The 14,493-nt window shown below is 55.3% G+C and overlaps 2 protein-coding genes across 10 annotated transcripts in view; one reads left to right on the top strand and one right to left on the bottom strand.

Annotated features, from left to right (window-relative positions):
* Positions 1 to 4,895, top strand: part of GRIP2 (glutamate receptor interacting protein 2) — a 96,409-nt gene extending 91,514 nt beyond the window's left edge. For 4 of the 6 annotated variants that reach the window (XM_036030752.1, XM_036030753.1, XM_036030751.1 and 1 more), the window contains 2 exons: positions 912 to 1,058; positions 2,248 to 4,866. In XM_036030752.1, the coding sequence (XP_035886645.1) occupies positions 912 to 1,058; positions 2,248 to 2,406 (306 nt within the window). In that variant the 3' untranslated portion in view covers positions 2,407 to 4,866. Of the gene's footprint in view, positions 1 to 911; positions 1,059 to 2,247 lie in introns of all 6 variants that reach the window. The other 2 variants (XM_028518294.2, XM_036030754.1) reach the window with 2 other exon arrangements.
* A 2,051-nt stretch (positions 4,896 to 6,946) lies between these two features.
* The window catches only part of SLC6A6 (solute carrier family 6 member 6), an 80,021-nt gene continuing 72,474 nt past the window's right edge, over positions 6,947 to 14,493 (bottom strand). For all 4 annotated transcript variants that reach the window (XM_028518090.2, XM_028518091.2, XM_036030748.1 and 1 more), the window contains 2 exons: positions 13,710 to 13,880; positions 6,947 to 11,334 (listed from right to left, as the gene is read on the bottom strand). In XM_028518090.2, the coding sequence (XP_028373891.1) occupies positions 11,194 to 11,334; positions 13,710 to 13,880 (312 nt within the window). In that variant the 3' untranslated portion in view covers positions 6,947 to 11,193. The remainder of the gene's footprint in view (positions 11,335 to 13,709; positions 13,881 to 14,493) is intronic.

Genomic DNA, 14,493 nt, shown 5'->3' with positions numbered 1-14,493 from the left:
GAGTGTCCTGGTGCCATGGGGACTCGCCCTGGGCTCCGGATGGGCCTGCCCCTCTTGGGCCCTTGTTCCCCTCCACCAGGCAAGGGGGACTTCATGCTGGTTTCCCCAAACTTCCATCACAGGCACACACACACACACCCCTGTGCTACACACTGAGCTCTTATTAATATTTTTTTAAGTAGACTCACTTTTTTCTGACTTAAGTTATTGTGTGTATACATATAACATATAAAGGCTTCTATATATTATGTGTGTATATATGTGTATATATTTATTACTACCTTAAAAAGTCAACATTTGTTTAAAGATATTTATTTTTAGAGAGGGGAAGAGAGGAAGAGAAACATCAATGTGTGGTTGCCTCTTGAATGCCCCCTACTGGGGACCTGGCCCGCAACCCACGCGTGTGCCCTGACCGGGAATCAAACCCCTCATTCACGGGCTGGCACTCAATCCACTGAGCGACACCAGCCAGAGCTTAAAGCCAGCATTTTTTTTTTTTTTTGCCACCTGTAGGTTATCATACAGATAAAACACACACAGGAGAAAAAAACTTTCGCCCCAAAGTCCTCAGAAACTCTGAGCCTGCAGCCAACCATTTGATAAAGTGGGAGATGAACACGTGTGGGGGGGGGGGAACACACGGGCACCCTGCTGAGGCCGTCTCCTGGGAGGGTGGGACGGGAGCACCTTCCCCGGAGGCCCTGCTGTGCCTGAGTGCTGTGCTCAGGGGTGGGGTCTGCTGCGGTGCAGAAGGGAGGGAGCGATGCAGGCGCAGGCAGTACAGCGTGGGGAGTGTATCTGGGCCGGGCTGGGTCCCGGGGCACCGAATGCCAGACCAAGGGATTCGGCCCCTGTGGGAAGCTGGCGACGATGCTCAGCCCTCCAGGGACCCCCTCCTTTGCTCCCAGGTGACCCTGCACAAGGACCCTGTGAGGAATGACTTTGGTTTTAGCGTCTCAGATGGCCTCCTGGAGAAGGGTGTTTATGTCCACACTGTGCGTCCTGACGGGCCCGCCCAGCGTGGGGGCCTCCAGCCCTTCGACAGGGTCCTCCAGGTAATGCTGCGGCAGGGGCACCTCAGACGGGGTGCTCTCTTCAAGCCCCAGGGTGGGAGAGACCCCCACTCCCACCTGGCTGAGTGGCCTTGGGCAGCTCACCTCCCTTCCCTGAGCCCAGCTTCTCCGTCTGTGAGGAGGTAACGGTGACACCAGCTGTGTTGGGTTAGGCCCGATGTTGCAGTCACAACCCCTGAGTCTCAGCAGCTTAACACACGCTAACAGTTACTGTGTTTTTTGGACCATAAGACGCACCTAGGTTTTAGAGGAGGAAAATAGGGGGAAAAATTGAAGCAAAAAATGTGGCAAAATATTTAATAACGTAAATAACACAAGATTTCACCAATGTAAATGTAAACAGAACCCAACAGCAGCATTAACAACCGTTATTCCTCCCAAATTAAGGGTGGGGGTGCGTCTTACAGTCTGAAAAATACGTTCTTTATTGCTCACATGTGCCTACCGTGGACAGGCGTGAGCCTCACTCCACCTGTGCTGATGGAGGCTCCACCCTCTGTCATTGCCTCAGACCCTACCGCAGAGGAAACCAGACTGGAAAATCGCATATGTTTTTTTTCTGCCTTCTTCCCTACATGGACTATTGGCCAGATTAGTCATGTGACCTCACCAGCTGCAAGGGAGGCTGGGAAATGTAGGTGAGCAGATGGAAAGTTATGGGCATCCTGGCCCAGACCCCGCCCCAACTACTTTTGTTCCCTTGGGGTGATTTCTGCTACATTTGTTCTAAATTTACTGAATATATGTTTTCTCTAAATTGATGATGTTTTTTCGACTTAAATTTATTTTAAAAGGAAACTTTTCTACTCAATTAGGAACGAAAACCCAACACTGCTTGAAATAGAAGGCCAACATAGAGTACAAATAAAATAGAAAAAGGGCGTGGTCACACAATCCGAGGCAGGGGGCTGAGCGCGCGTGCGCCCTCTCACGTTAGAAAGGGAAAGAAGCAGGCGTTGGGGTGTGGAGGATGTGCTGGCATCTCCCAGTACCTGCTGTTCAATTAAACCCCCAGAAGGACTGAAAGTTAAATGCAGAATGACTTCCTCTGTGTGCATGTTCCGGAATCGCCCTGTGTCCAGGTGGGGGCGGGGCCCACACTTAGGAAATGCCAGGACTCCCACCCCTCGGCCCACCGCACGTGCTGACGCCAGACTGTGCGCCCCTGCAGGTCAACCATGTGCGCACTCGGGACTTCGACTGCTGCCTGGCGGTGCCACTCCTGGCTGAGGCGGGTGACGTGCTGGAGCTGGTCGTCAGCCGCAACCCACTGGCACAGAGCAGCCGGACCCCACGGGCACCAGGCCCCAGCAGCCCACGGATGCTCTGAGGTCGGCCTGGTCCAGACACCCAGAGGGCCACTCCAGAAGATCCTGGCTCCCAGACCTGTAGCTGGCCTGGAGATATGGACACCCACTCATCCATCTGTCCATCTAGCCGGCCCTGAGTCGTGGACGGGACCTTGTCTCTGTTCTCTGGTTCTGTGAGCTGGGGTGCCAGGCAGTGAGGCCCCTGCCCCAGTTGGAGGGGCGTGGAGGTCTTTTTCCACTATGGGTCTCCAAGATGGCTGAAGGTGCCGGGGCCCAATAGAGACAGGCTGCTCAGCTTGAAGAAGAGGGGTCTGGAGGTGGCTGCAGGTCGCTACAGGGCTTCCTCAGAGGAGTACCTGGGGTGGGGAAAGCCGAGCTAAGTGTAGGACGCACTTGCTTGCAGCAGAGCTGTGGAGCTGGAATGAACTGCCAGAGGAGTGAGCTTCCTATCACAGGAGGTGAGCGAGCGGAAGCTGGATACCCCAGTGGGGTGGTACACTGAGGTGTGAGGCGTCCTGGTGATGCATCCACGGGTGTTTAGAGGGTTAGTTTCCTGATGGGGGGCATTCAGGAAAAGGCCTGGGGCAGGGACACTTCAGCTGGAGAGCTGATCACCAGGAAGGATGCTGCTTGGGATAGGAGCCCGCCTCCTTCTCCAGAATTCTGGTGTTTGGGGCTTGCTGGTTCCGAGATTCTCTGGCTCTGATGTCCCCACTTAGAAGGTTCTGAGCCTCTGGAATCCGGGAAGTGCCAGCCCTTTGATGTGAAAGTCACTGATTGTTTCATTCGTGGCGTCTCTGGTCTGAAGCTTCTGCAGTATGAGGCTGTGGTCCTGGACCCACCGGGCAGCCGTGTCAGGCTTTGGGCTCTCAGCCCCTCCTGCTTCTTTTCAAGGCTGTGTGGCCGCTGACCCATCTGCATACACCTCTCTGAGCCCAGGCCCCTCCAGGAGGAGGGAGTCATTTGGGGACAACACTGGGGCTCCATTCACCTGCCATTCAGTGCAGATGGGAAGCCATGGAAATAAGACGTCCTGCCTGGGGGAGCAGGAGAATGAAGGAGGAACACAGAGATGGAGAGACAGATAGACGGACAGGGGAGAGACTGGCTGGAGAGATGGGCCATTTTCTCTCCCACCCAATGGCGACAGTGTCCACTGTGGTCATTCAAGGAAGTTTCTTCCCACTTGCAATCTGGAAGCACCAGCATCTCTTAAAATCGTTTTCCTCATTTTTCACAGATCAGAAATGCTTTTGATTCTAAGAAGGGTGTGCCCCAAACCACCCTTGGGTAGCCCAGGGTGTGGCCCTTGGGATGGAGGTGGGCAGGCAGGGTGCAGCCAGGCCTGGGGCTTGGCTTTGCCCCACCCAGCTCTTAATGGGGGTCTCAGGAAAACAGAGCACCCACTCCTACCTGCACCCACCTCCACCTCTGTCCCCTGAAAATGTTCTTCCACTCTAAGGGACCAGATGGGGAGCCAAGAGGCCTGTTACTTTCCCCCTGAGCCTCTGCTCAGGTGCTGGGTGACCCCCTCTTAGTCTGGTGCAATCAAGGGGTGGACAGTGTCTAAGCAGGTAGGAGCCTCCCTATCCACTGTGGCCCCCTTGGCATCCTGCCCACATTCTCCCTAAGGACCTGCCTCCCCTCTCCTCACCCCTCCCCTTCCCTGTCCCCTGCCCTGTGCACCTGAAGAGCCCTTCATGCCCTGAATGGACTGCTTAGTGCCTCTACTATCTGGATCCTGTGCGAGCATCCATGCCCCGGTGAAAGGGCCCCGCCCACCCACTATAGGGGCATCGAGGCAACGCCAAGAACCCTCAGCTTGGGGTGGGGAATAGGGTACAATGGCGACATGGCCACTCGCAGCCTCAACCGTGTGACCTTAGGAAAGTGGCCCAGCCACTCTGGGCATCTGTCATTTGACAGAGCTGGACAGAGCAGGCTCCCAGGGCCTCTGGGGTTGGGAAGGCTGCGCTGACTGCGGGCGAGGGACGATGCATCCCAACCCTGACCAATGCTCCCTTCCCTCCTTGGGCTGAGGCCTCTGCTACCCCTCCTCCCACCCACGGATGCAACGAGGCCGGGAGGCCTGGCGGGCGGACCTCCTCACTGTGGCCGGCCTTCTCATATGCAATATTTCTTTTGGCTTCTCATGGGATCGTTCGTCCCAGACCTGATGTTTCCCGACACCTGTCCCTGGTGAGCGAGCGTCCTGCCTGCCTATGCATTTTGAGTACAGCCCTTGCAACGTGCCCCTCCCACCCCCAAAAGCTGTATTTTTCTCTGGCTGAGATGAGAGCATATTCCTTGTAAAGTATTTTTCTACATGGGGTTTCTTAGGGCTCTCGGGAAGCACCGCAAGCCAAGGCTCAGCCTGCAGAGGCCAGTGGGGGCCGGCTGGGGCCCCGTGCAAACCTGTCTGTCCCTCGGGGGGCTGCAGTGACTTGGAGGTTGGGGGTGGGATGCTGTTGGGTTGATACGGATTTTTTTAATAAAATTATTTAAATGCACCTAGAATTGGGTGTTTACTTTTTTTTTTTAATCAAAAGCTGGCAAGAGTCAGCGTCCATCGGGATCTTGTAACATCTCACCTGCTTTTGATGAATCCATTAAGTCATTTAGTCAAAAAGTTTGCTGTGTGTGGTGCATCATTCCAGCCCTTGGGAAACCATCAGGAACAAGACACATGAGGCCCTGTCTGCATGGCATTGTACTCTAGGGGAAGACAGACCATTGACAAGTGAAAAAAAATCATAAAGAATTCTTTCGGGAGGAATAGAGAGCAATGAAAAAACCAAGACAGTAATGGGGTTGGTGACTGGGTCAGGAAGGGCTTTGCTTTTATGCCAACACTCGAAGGACACAAGTCAGCCCCGGGGAGTCGGAGGAAGCATGTCCCAGGCGGTGAGAACAGCATGTGCAAAGGCCCTGAGCTGGGAATGAGCTGGTGAGTTCGAGGAAGAGAAAGGAGGCCCGCACGGTGGTGGGGTTAGAGACCAGACTGAAGTCTGTAGAGCATGAAGGCCTGGGTAGGGACTATGGATTTGATTCTCTGAGCACTGGGAAGTCACTGAGGCAGGTGAGTGGCAGGCTGGCAGCCTGGGTAGGGAAGGGGCCAAGAGGGCAGCCTGGGGGTGGTGGCCTGGGTAGGATGAGCCCAGGGGGCAGGGCTGGGTCCCACTAGGGGGCCACAGTTCTGTGTGGACAGAGGAAGAGCTTCTTCCAATCAGCCATGCCAGAGGGAGTAAGCTCCCCATCTCAGGAGGGGCGCAAGCAGGGGCTGGACCACACCGATTGCATTTACGTGGGCGGGCTAAGAAAACTGGGGGCTGTAGTGTTGCGCAGGGTGCTGCCGGTCTCCCGAGAGGCAGCACTGGTCCTTCAGCCTGCCTGCGCACAAGGCACTGTTTTAAGAGCTTTGTGAGAATTCCCTGGATCTTCCCAACAGCTCTCAGAGGTGGCTCTGCCACCATTTCAACATTACAGATGAGGAAATGAGGCACAGAGAGGTTAAACTTGTCCAAGGTCACACAGGTAATAGGGATGAGCCCAGGATTTGAACACACGCCTCACAGCCAAAACATTCAGAAGGAGGGAGGAAGGTGGGTGGAGACCAACAGAAAGGAAGATAGTCAGAAAAAGAGGGAGGGAGGTTTTATTGTAACATCATCTATAAAAAGTGAAATACTGAGACTTTGGGAAGTTGGAGAAAGGACCCGGCAGGCTCCCCTGACCTTGCCCACTCCTGAAGGGTGATGGGGCCAGTGGGCGGGAGGCTGCCTGGAACACCAGCCCTCTCCTGGCCTGCTTCCCCACCTAGAACAGTGCGTTGGGCTTGTGATCCCCAAGGCTGAGGACATCTGTGCCAACCACTGACCTTGAGGGTGTCCTCCCCTCTGAGGGCCCCATGTGCATACCTCCAGGACTTGCCATTTACCTGTCACCCAGCCCCCTCCCCTGCCCCACTCTTGGACTTGGCAATCAGAGCCCTGATGGGACCGCATGGGACCAGGCTTCAGTGACTGTACCTGGTGGGAGGCTGGGGCGGGGCAGGGAGAAGGGCACTAACCTCAGGTTGGTGCCCTCCTCCCTACACCCCTTTCCTAGGCTTATATCAGGGTCACCCTGCACTGTGAGGGGCGGGGAGGAAGCCAGTGCAGGTGAGGGCCTGATGCACGAGCATCATCTCTGATCATCCCTGAACATTTAAAGGGGGCAGTGGCTTATTCCAGATGGGGAACCCGAGGCTCAGGAGACTGAGATCTCCCAGCCGCATGGGGCTATGGGCGTAGCAGGTGAGCTTCATTCAGTAGGACCCATAGAGGCAGCCAGTGCAGACCCAGGCATCAGGGGACCTGGGTGTAAATCGACTGTCGCCGACCTGCCGTCCGTATGTCCTTATGCAAACCACATCCCACCTGGCAGCCTCCACCTCAGTGTCTCCAGCTTTGGATAATTCCTTTGAGGAGCATCCAGGGCAGGATGGAAAGCCCCTTAAAACTGGAAAGCACTTGTCAAATGTAAGAAAAACCAGCCTCATCAAAACAGAACGCACACATATTGGATTTAAAAAGGAAATGTTTATTTTCATGTTATAAGGTGATTACAAACTCCTCTAAAAAAAAGCAAAGATGAATTTAAAATATTGATATACATATTTATCTACAAAGCAAAAAAAAAGGAAAGGAAAAACCCTGCAAAATACAGGGATTCATATCAGAAACATTTAACACAAAAGCTTATATATTGCAAGACTGAATTACACACCAAGGAGATCTTATTCAAATACAAATGCTCCTCCTCAGATGAGTCTCTTGTTAGTTATTTTGTTTTTTTACAAAAGTTCAAAATATCTTAAAAATATTTTGAAGTTTAAAAAAAAATGTCCTGATGAGCCAGACATATTTCCGGAAGGAGGCAAGACTCACGTTCTCGGCTTTCTCTTGTGCTAAATTCAGAGTCACAGTTGATAAGGATTTGAAAATTAATTGGATAAAAACCCCACGGCGCTAACATCTCAGTTTGAAGCCAAGTGTGTCACAAGATGCTCCACCCCGGGGACCTTGTCAGAGGGGGTCTGTGGCGACACCCACAGGAGAACAATACAACAGCTTCTCACCAGAACCGGCTGCATTCGCAGAGGGAGGGCCCCGAGTTCCTCTCCAGTTTTGACCTCTGGGTTGTTTTGTGGCTTTGTGCTTGTTGCATTTTTGCAGTGGTGTTTGCAGCAACCATGTGGATGGCCCAGCTTGGAGTTGCCTGACTTTGGGTCTGAGGGCTGGGTGGGCCCTTAAGCCGCCTATAGGACTTTCTCTGAGTCCTTTCCTGGCCTGTGTCTGAGGTATGTGGGGGTGGGGGGGGAGGCACCTGCCTTCAGGACTGGCTGCCCAGAGCATTCCCCACCCAGAGGGGCAGCAGTGTTGAGATGTTGGCTGGGCCACTGGCCACTGTGTGGTGGGACCTGGTGATACAAGAATGCCCCGTGCTGGGCTGAGGGGGGGCTGGCTTTCCCCTTGTGCTTCACCACTGTCTGCCGGGGGCCTGGGGGAGAGCAAGGGGCCAGGGGTACAGAGAGAGAGCTGGTACCACTGGGAAATCAGAATCTAAGGCCACCCCCCACTGTCTTATGTGGCCTCAGGCTGAATCCTGCCAAAGGGTTCTGCCTTTTGGACACTGAATGGCTTCTTTGGGCCTTTTGGACACTGAATGGCTTCTTTGGGCCTCAGTTTCCTCGTGTGCAATGGGAACCTCAATGCCTAGCTCACAAAGGACTGCTGGGTGCAGGGCCACGGTGGAGGTGAACAGGGGCTGCCTTTCCTTTCGGAGGCCTGAGTCACAGCTCGGGGACCAGCGGGCCCACGAATGGTCAAGGGGTGGCAGGTGCTGCTCACCTCGTCCCCCAATGTTGGGGACAGAGCGTTTCTTTTTTCCTAAAGGTTCCCCCTTGGTCTTTGGGGAGAACACCGGGGAGCTGCATTCACCGGGGAGCCACACACACGTCAGAGGACATGCGGCCGGAGCTGACCGCACAGTCTGGTTCCACTCCCGCTTGCTGTGCCAAAGACCCTCCCCGGCTCCGGGCCTCAATCTCCCCATTTTATGAGGGCGCTAAGTTGGGGGACAGGGCTGGAAGCCTCTCCATCACTGACCATGCAAATCCACTGCAGGGACTTGCGGGGCCCGGGCCCTGCTCATGCAGCCTCTGCCTGGTGAGATTTGTCCGGGGGCCCTGCCCCGTTCCTGCATCCTGATCACATTCTCTAAAGACCCTCCCTCACGTCCCTTCCAGGTCTGGCTGGCTGGACTCTGCGTGGGCATCGGAATTTCTGACCCATCCAGGCAGAGAGTGGGCAGAGGACAGCCCCTTCTCCAAGACAGGCGGACCAGAGTCACTGGCGCCAATGACAGTTTTCTTTATGTGGAGACATAGAGACACATTGTACTCACAGAGCCAAGTTCTGCGGATACACCAGAGCCAGGGGAGTAGACACGAGGGTTACAGTTGGAGACAGGGACCTGGGAGACTGGCGAGGAATGGGCTTGGGGACAGTGGCTGACCTTCCAACCAGGTGGGACCTGGGGACTTGGTCTGCGCGTGTCTTTGGTCTAGAATTTGGTCTGGGAATCTTATAAGAGGCCTTCCTCGGGTCACTTCCAGAATGTTGCGATTTGCCTGCCACCTTGTGACCTTTCCCTGGGGATCTGAGCCCCAGAGGGGAGATGTATGTAGCCTGAAATGACCCCAGATGCCCAGGCAGCCAGAGCCTGCCGACCCCCACCCCGCTCCCGCATGTCACCTGTCCCCAGTCACTGACAGTGGTTAGTGAACTGCATACAATTCCGTAGGATAGAGGGGAAGGGGTCACATTGCTACTCGGTAAAATTAGGGAGGAAAACAAACAATGAAATCCAATCAGACACAGTGGCAACCATAAATACATAGAAAAACAGGAACACGTTAGAACTGTGAACGGTTTGGAATAGGCGTTGTTTGGCAGAGTGTACGCTTTGGAAAGAGAGAAATGTGAAAGTTTACCAAAGACAAGACGTTCCGAAGGTTCAGAGTTGCCTCTGCCCCTTGGGAGGAGGACCCCAAAGGTTCCCCCCTCTCCCGGATTTGGGGAGGGGGATTCCAGGTTTCAGAGTCCCTGCTCTGAAAGCCTGAGGTGGACTTCACTCTCCACCCACCTGCCCTGCAGGCAGTCACTGCCCTTTGTGACGTTTCGGTTTAGAGTTTGAACTTGGAAGTGACTTTAAATGGCACAGTTTAGGTCCAAATAGGGCCAGGGTGGAGGTGTGTCCACTCGGGATGTTAACGGTAGAGTACCTTCGCTTCTGGCTCAGAAAGGACACTGCACTTGGCTGAGCCAGTTCCAGGGTGCCAGCCCCATGAACCCCAGCTTCCTAAAAACACACTCCCTCACTGCCTCCCCTCGGTCCCCACACGGTGCGTGTCTGATACCAACTCTCACAGGGGCTGTGAAATGCAGACTTCTCCTGTCTCCCAGGGTCTACAGAGAGTTGGGCTTGTGACTAAGCTGGGAGGGGGGTGAGGGGAGCACTTCACTGGGCTCAAATGTCCAGTGAACCTCCACAGACACTCCTAATGCTCCCTGCGTGGAGCCCTCCCGACCCTGGGCTGGGATCTTCGACAAGAGCTTGTGGGAGTTTCCCAGCCTCTGGGAGATGAGGGTGGAGAGATGAGGGGGAGAAAAGCACCCCTCCCCAACACCGGGCTGAGCCCCAGGGCCCACATCCTTTGGTCCACTCGCTCACCCCTTGTCCCTCACCAGATACACGCTGCTTCCCTCCTACAGGCAGCTTCAGGGGAAGGGGAGTGACCGGAACCTGACAGCACCCCACTGAGATGTGACAGATCCAGCCTGTGGGGTTGGGCCCTGAGCCTGTGGGCTCCGGCCGGGCCAGCCTCGGTCTCCACCTGGGCTGCCGCGGGAAGGATGCTGGCCCAGCGGTCAGCCCAGTGAGTGTTCTCCTGAACGCCGAGCCCCAGCCTCACCACCCAGCGTGGATGGCTGGTTCTGACAGTCCCTCCGACTATCCACCATGGACCTCTCAATAAAAGCTGGGGTTTTGTTCCTGGTGCAATGGTTTCTACCACTTAGAACCAGATCTTCGCTGCGGGGCCTCACCTGTCAGGGTTAAGTTAGTGCCTTTGTTTGAGGGGTGGGCCCGTTAGTTCGGTGCCTCCCTTCCTGGCTACCGCAAGTGCAGAGGCGCCTCCTTGCAGCCCCCTTTCTCCAGCCCCCACGGGTGAGGCCCGCTCCCTGCTGGCTGCTTCTGCTTGAACCAGGCTGGGGAGGTACTACACCTTTAAAATGGGTCTGCTGTCCCAGGAAAATTCTGCCCTGCATTTTTTGGGGCAGAACTTTCTGCCAGCTACATAAGCACCGAAGAATTGCTTTTGAAAATGAGATCTATTGCTGGCAAGAAGATCAATTCAAGTGGTAAAAGTGTATGACAATCTCTAAGTGTATATATAATTATATGTAAAAAAAAATACAAAGAAAAATTTACCAGTTCCCATAAAATACATCTAATTCAGTATGAAAGCTCTGCCTTGCCCCGGACTTCTGCCCATGGGGCTTTTTTTTTTTGTACAAAATAGCCCCAAATCAAAACAAAATACACATACACACGACACCACACACGCGTGTGCACACACACACAGTAATATTTTCTGTGACAATTAAAAAAATCCTAGTGCAAATATAAAGCTCTGTAAACCTGGTCCTATGAGAATCTAATGTTAGTAAACAGCAGGAAAGCGGCCCGCCGCCCGGGGGCGCTCACATCATGGTCTCCACCACGATGTGCGTCGGCTTCATCAGCGCGCCGTTCATTGTCGAGCGGGAGCTGTAGGGCGTGGCCCCCTCTCGCTCCACGGCCCAGTGATTGGGTTCCCTCGGCGTCAGCAGGTACTTGAGTCTCTGGAGAAGGAAGGGGACAGGAGCAGGCGGCACGTCAGGCAGTCCGGTTCCCTTTCACCTTGGCCGTCTGCCCACTCTGGGCCAGGTCTGGCTTTTCGAAAACTGCTACCCTCTCGGGGACCGCCCACCTCATCCACTGGCAAATACAGAGGTTGAACTAAGGTGCTCTAGGGTCCCTTGGTCCTCCCAGCTGGGGCCCGCTCATGGAATCAGTGAGGACAAGCCAATGGCAGAGCGAGGACACGAACTCAGGGCTCCTGCCTCCCCGCTCGCCTCTGTCCAGTGTCCACTCAGGAACTTAAATAGAAAGAAGTTATGAAGTTCTCTATCTAGACATTTGGTTTCAGTATATTAGAAATTTTCAGAGCTGCTTATTAAAAGCTATAATATTTCATATGAAAATCCAGATTTCCATCTTCTCTTTAAAAATCGCAAGATCTAGCCATGGCAGGCCCCATGTCCCCTTGGTAACTACGGGCCAGAGCTGACCGCATCACCCCAGGGCCTGCTGCTGGGGCTTCCCCCATCTTGGTTGCCTGCCTGGTCCCTGGAAGGCCAGCTGGAGACCCCAGGTAGAGGGAGAGGGTGGGGTGCCAGCAGGAAGGTCATCCCGCACCCCTCTCATCGCTCCGCCTGTCTGTACATCTGTACGATGGGGTGTGCACACAGCAGGCAGACAGGAGGCAAACACCCCCGAACAGCCCCCCAAGGGCTGTTTAAGTGCAGGGTAAGTTGCTACTGGACTCCTCTAGGACAGAGACTCAGGTCTGTAGAACCTGCTCTAAGAGATGCTCATGGCTGGGAGGCCACCTAGGCGACCGTGCAGGGGGGCTCCAGGGGCCACACAGCGGACACAGATGGCTGCTTTCCAAGGAGGGCCTTGGGGTTAAGGAAGGGATGCAGCTTTGGGGTAGAGTGGCTCCTCCCCCGCCTCCTTCCTCCCCTCCCCCTTCCCCTACACCAAGCCCACTCTGACCAAACCTCTGACCTAGAGCTGGAATAATGTTTTAAAATTAAGCGTTGAAGGAACACACAAGTGAGTGACCTGTTGGGCGTCCTGGTGTCCAGCCCCAGGGTTGAACTATGTAATTACTGTGGGCACTGGCCAATCAGAACAGACATTCAATGGCTTGGCTATGTATCCAATTAACTCTTTAGTTTCTGGATGGTAGGAACATTCTGGAAACTCCTGGGGAGGGACTAGGTTGACACAGGGTATATGTAGGGGGCGGCCCTGAGGGGCCCAGGGCAGTGACTATCTCCTATATGTCCCCAGGCTCAGTATTTAAATATTTTAACAGATGGTAGGACCAGGCAGCATTCTGGCTAAATACTGGGGCCCTCCCCTGAGTCCTCTGAGGAAACACAGGAGCCCAATGCAGCAGCAGCACTCTGGGGCTCAGACCGAGCTTCGTGACTGCCCCCCGGCACACCTCTGCCTACTTCCTCTGTCGAGGGAAGGCTGGTGCCTTTCTGCCTGGCCTCTCCTCTCCCCCACCACCACCACCTCCGGGCCGTTCCCTTGCCCACAAGGAAACCCACCCAGCCCAAGGGAGAGCTGGGGCCCCAGGACATCCTGGCTCCAGATTTTTAAGAGAATAACAATAAAAAACAGCTCAGAACAAAACAGTGCAATCTTGGAGTCCGCCCAAGCCCAAAGGTTAAGCGAGATTCTAAGAAAAGGATTTCTTGGAAAGAGCCCCGGTCTGGCTGGCCTGGAATCTGCAGCATTGTCTGAGGAATTTCTGAGCGGAGGTAGGCAGTGGGCGGGAGGCCTCAGGGGAGGGGACTGGCAGGCAAGGAGGCCTGGAAGCTGGAGGTTCTGTCCAGCACAGAGGTGGCCTCTAAGGGTGGGGCAGCAGACAGGACCACTGACTGGGGAGGGGGCAGCAGTGGGGGCGGGGCCGGGGGCTCATCTGCAGTTTGGCTCCAGGGTCAGAGAAGGCCTCAGGGTGGGGCTCAGGCATCCTCCCTGGCTCCCTGGCTCCCGTCTCAGAGACAGCAGCCCCTCTGTTCCCAAGGCAGAGCCCTAGCTCTTTGCTGGGCCTCCAAAGCTGCGGTCACCTCTCTCTCACCCCCCCACCCCGGAAGGTGTCACTGCTGCCCGAGTGTTGTCACACATCCTGCAGCACACCCCACACCTTCTCTCTCCAGTTCTCTGCCTGGCAGACTCCTCCTCCTGCCACAGCCCCCGCATGGCCCCAGGGCCATCCCCAACCTGAGCCTGCGCTGGGCTCCCAGTTTCCCAGGACGCACTCTCCACCACTCCTGGTGCTGGGAGGGGTGTAGGGCTCAGACCACTCAGTAAACTGACGGCCAGCTGGCCTTTGGCCTCCCTCCACCCCTCGAATCCAGCCTGGGCCCCAAGTGCTCACCACGAGGAACGGTCCTTCCGTCTGGCAGAGGCGGATGACCACAACTAAGGGGACGCACACCATGGAGGACAGAGCCAGGCTCCAGCCCAGCCCGATGGCCCAGGTCGGGTACACATACACTTTGTTGTAGGTCAGGGGCACATACTTGACGAGAGAAAAGATGAAACATCCCTGTGGAGAGATGGGGGCAGTCAGGCGGGTCGTGGGCGTTGGGGCTGGGTGGATTCTGGGGCCAGGGCAGGCCCTACCCAAGGGGCTCTGCGCCCTTCTCCATTCTGTAGCACAAGGACCTCCCCCAGTGCAAACATGATCAAACCAGTTCTCTGCTCAAAACCTTCCGTGGCTCCCAGGTGCCTTCAGGATGCAGGCCAAGCTCTCAGCCTGGCCTGAGTGTCACTACGAGCTGTGCCCCTCCCTCCTCATCCACCCACTCCTCTGTGCTCCCGCTGCCCTGAATCCCTTCCAGCTCCTCAGCCACCTGCCCAGGGCCTTCAGCCAGGATATTCCCTCAGACTGGACCTCTTTTCCCCTAACCTGCACCCCCTCCTAAGTTAGCTCTAACAGTCCTGCCTCACTTGCCCAGGCCCTGCCCAGACGTTCCTTCCCAGACTGCTGGTGGTTACAATGACTTCTTCAGCATGGGCTGCACCCACCCCGCCTAAGGCAGGGAGGGCAGGAGGCATGCGTCTTGTTCCCAGCACGTGGTGCAGTTTCCAGGTGCACAATAAATGCTAGCTCCCCTCGCCACCCATCTCCATCTCTGGGCCCCAGGCCCAGCCTCCCA

This window comes from Phyllostomus discolor, chromosome 7, assembly GCF_004126475.2.
Source record: "Phyllostomus discolor isolate MPI-MPIP mPhyDis1 chromosome 7, mPhyDis1.pri.v3, whole genome shotgun sequence".
In the NCBI taxonomy this organism is placed as follows: domain Eukaryota; kingdom Metazoa; phylum Chordata; class Mammalia; order Chiroptera; family Phyllostomidae; genus Phyllostomus; species Phyllostomus discolor.
This window is presented reverse-complemented; position numbering and strand designations above follow the sequence as displayed.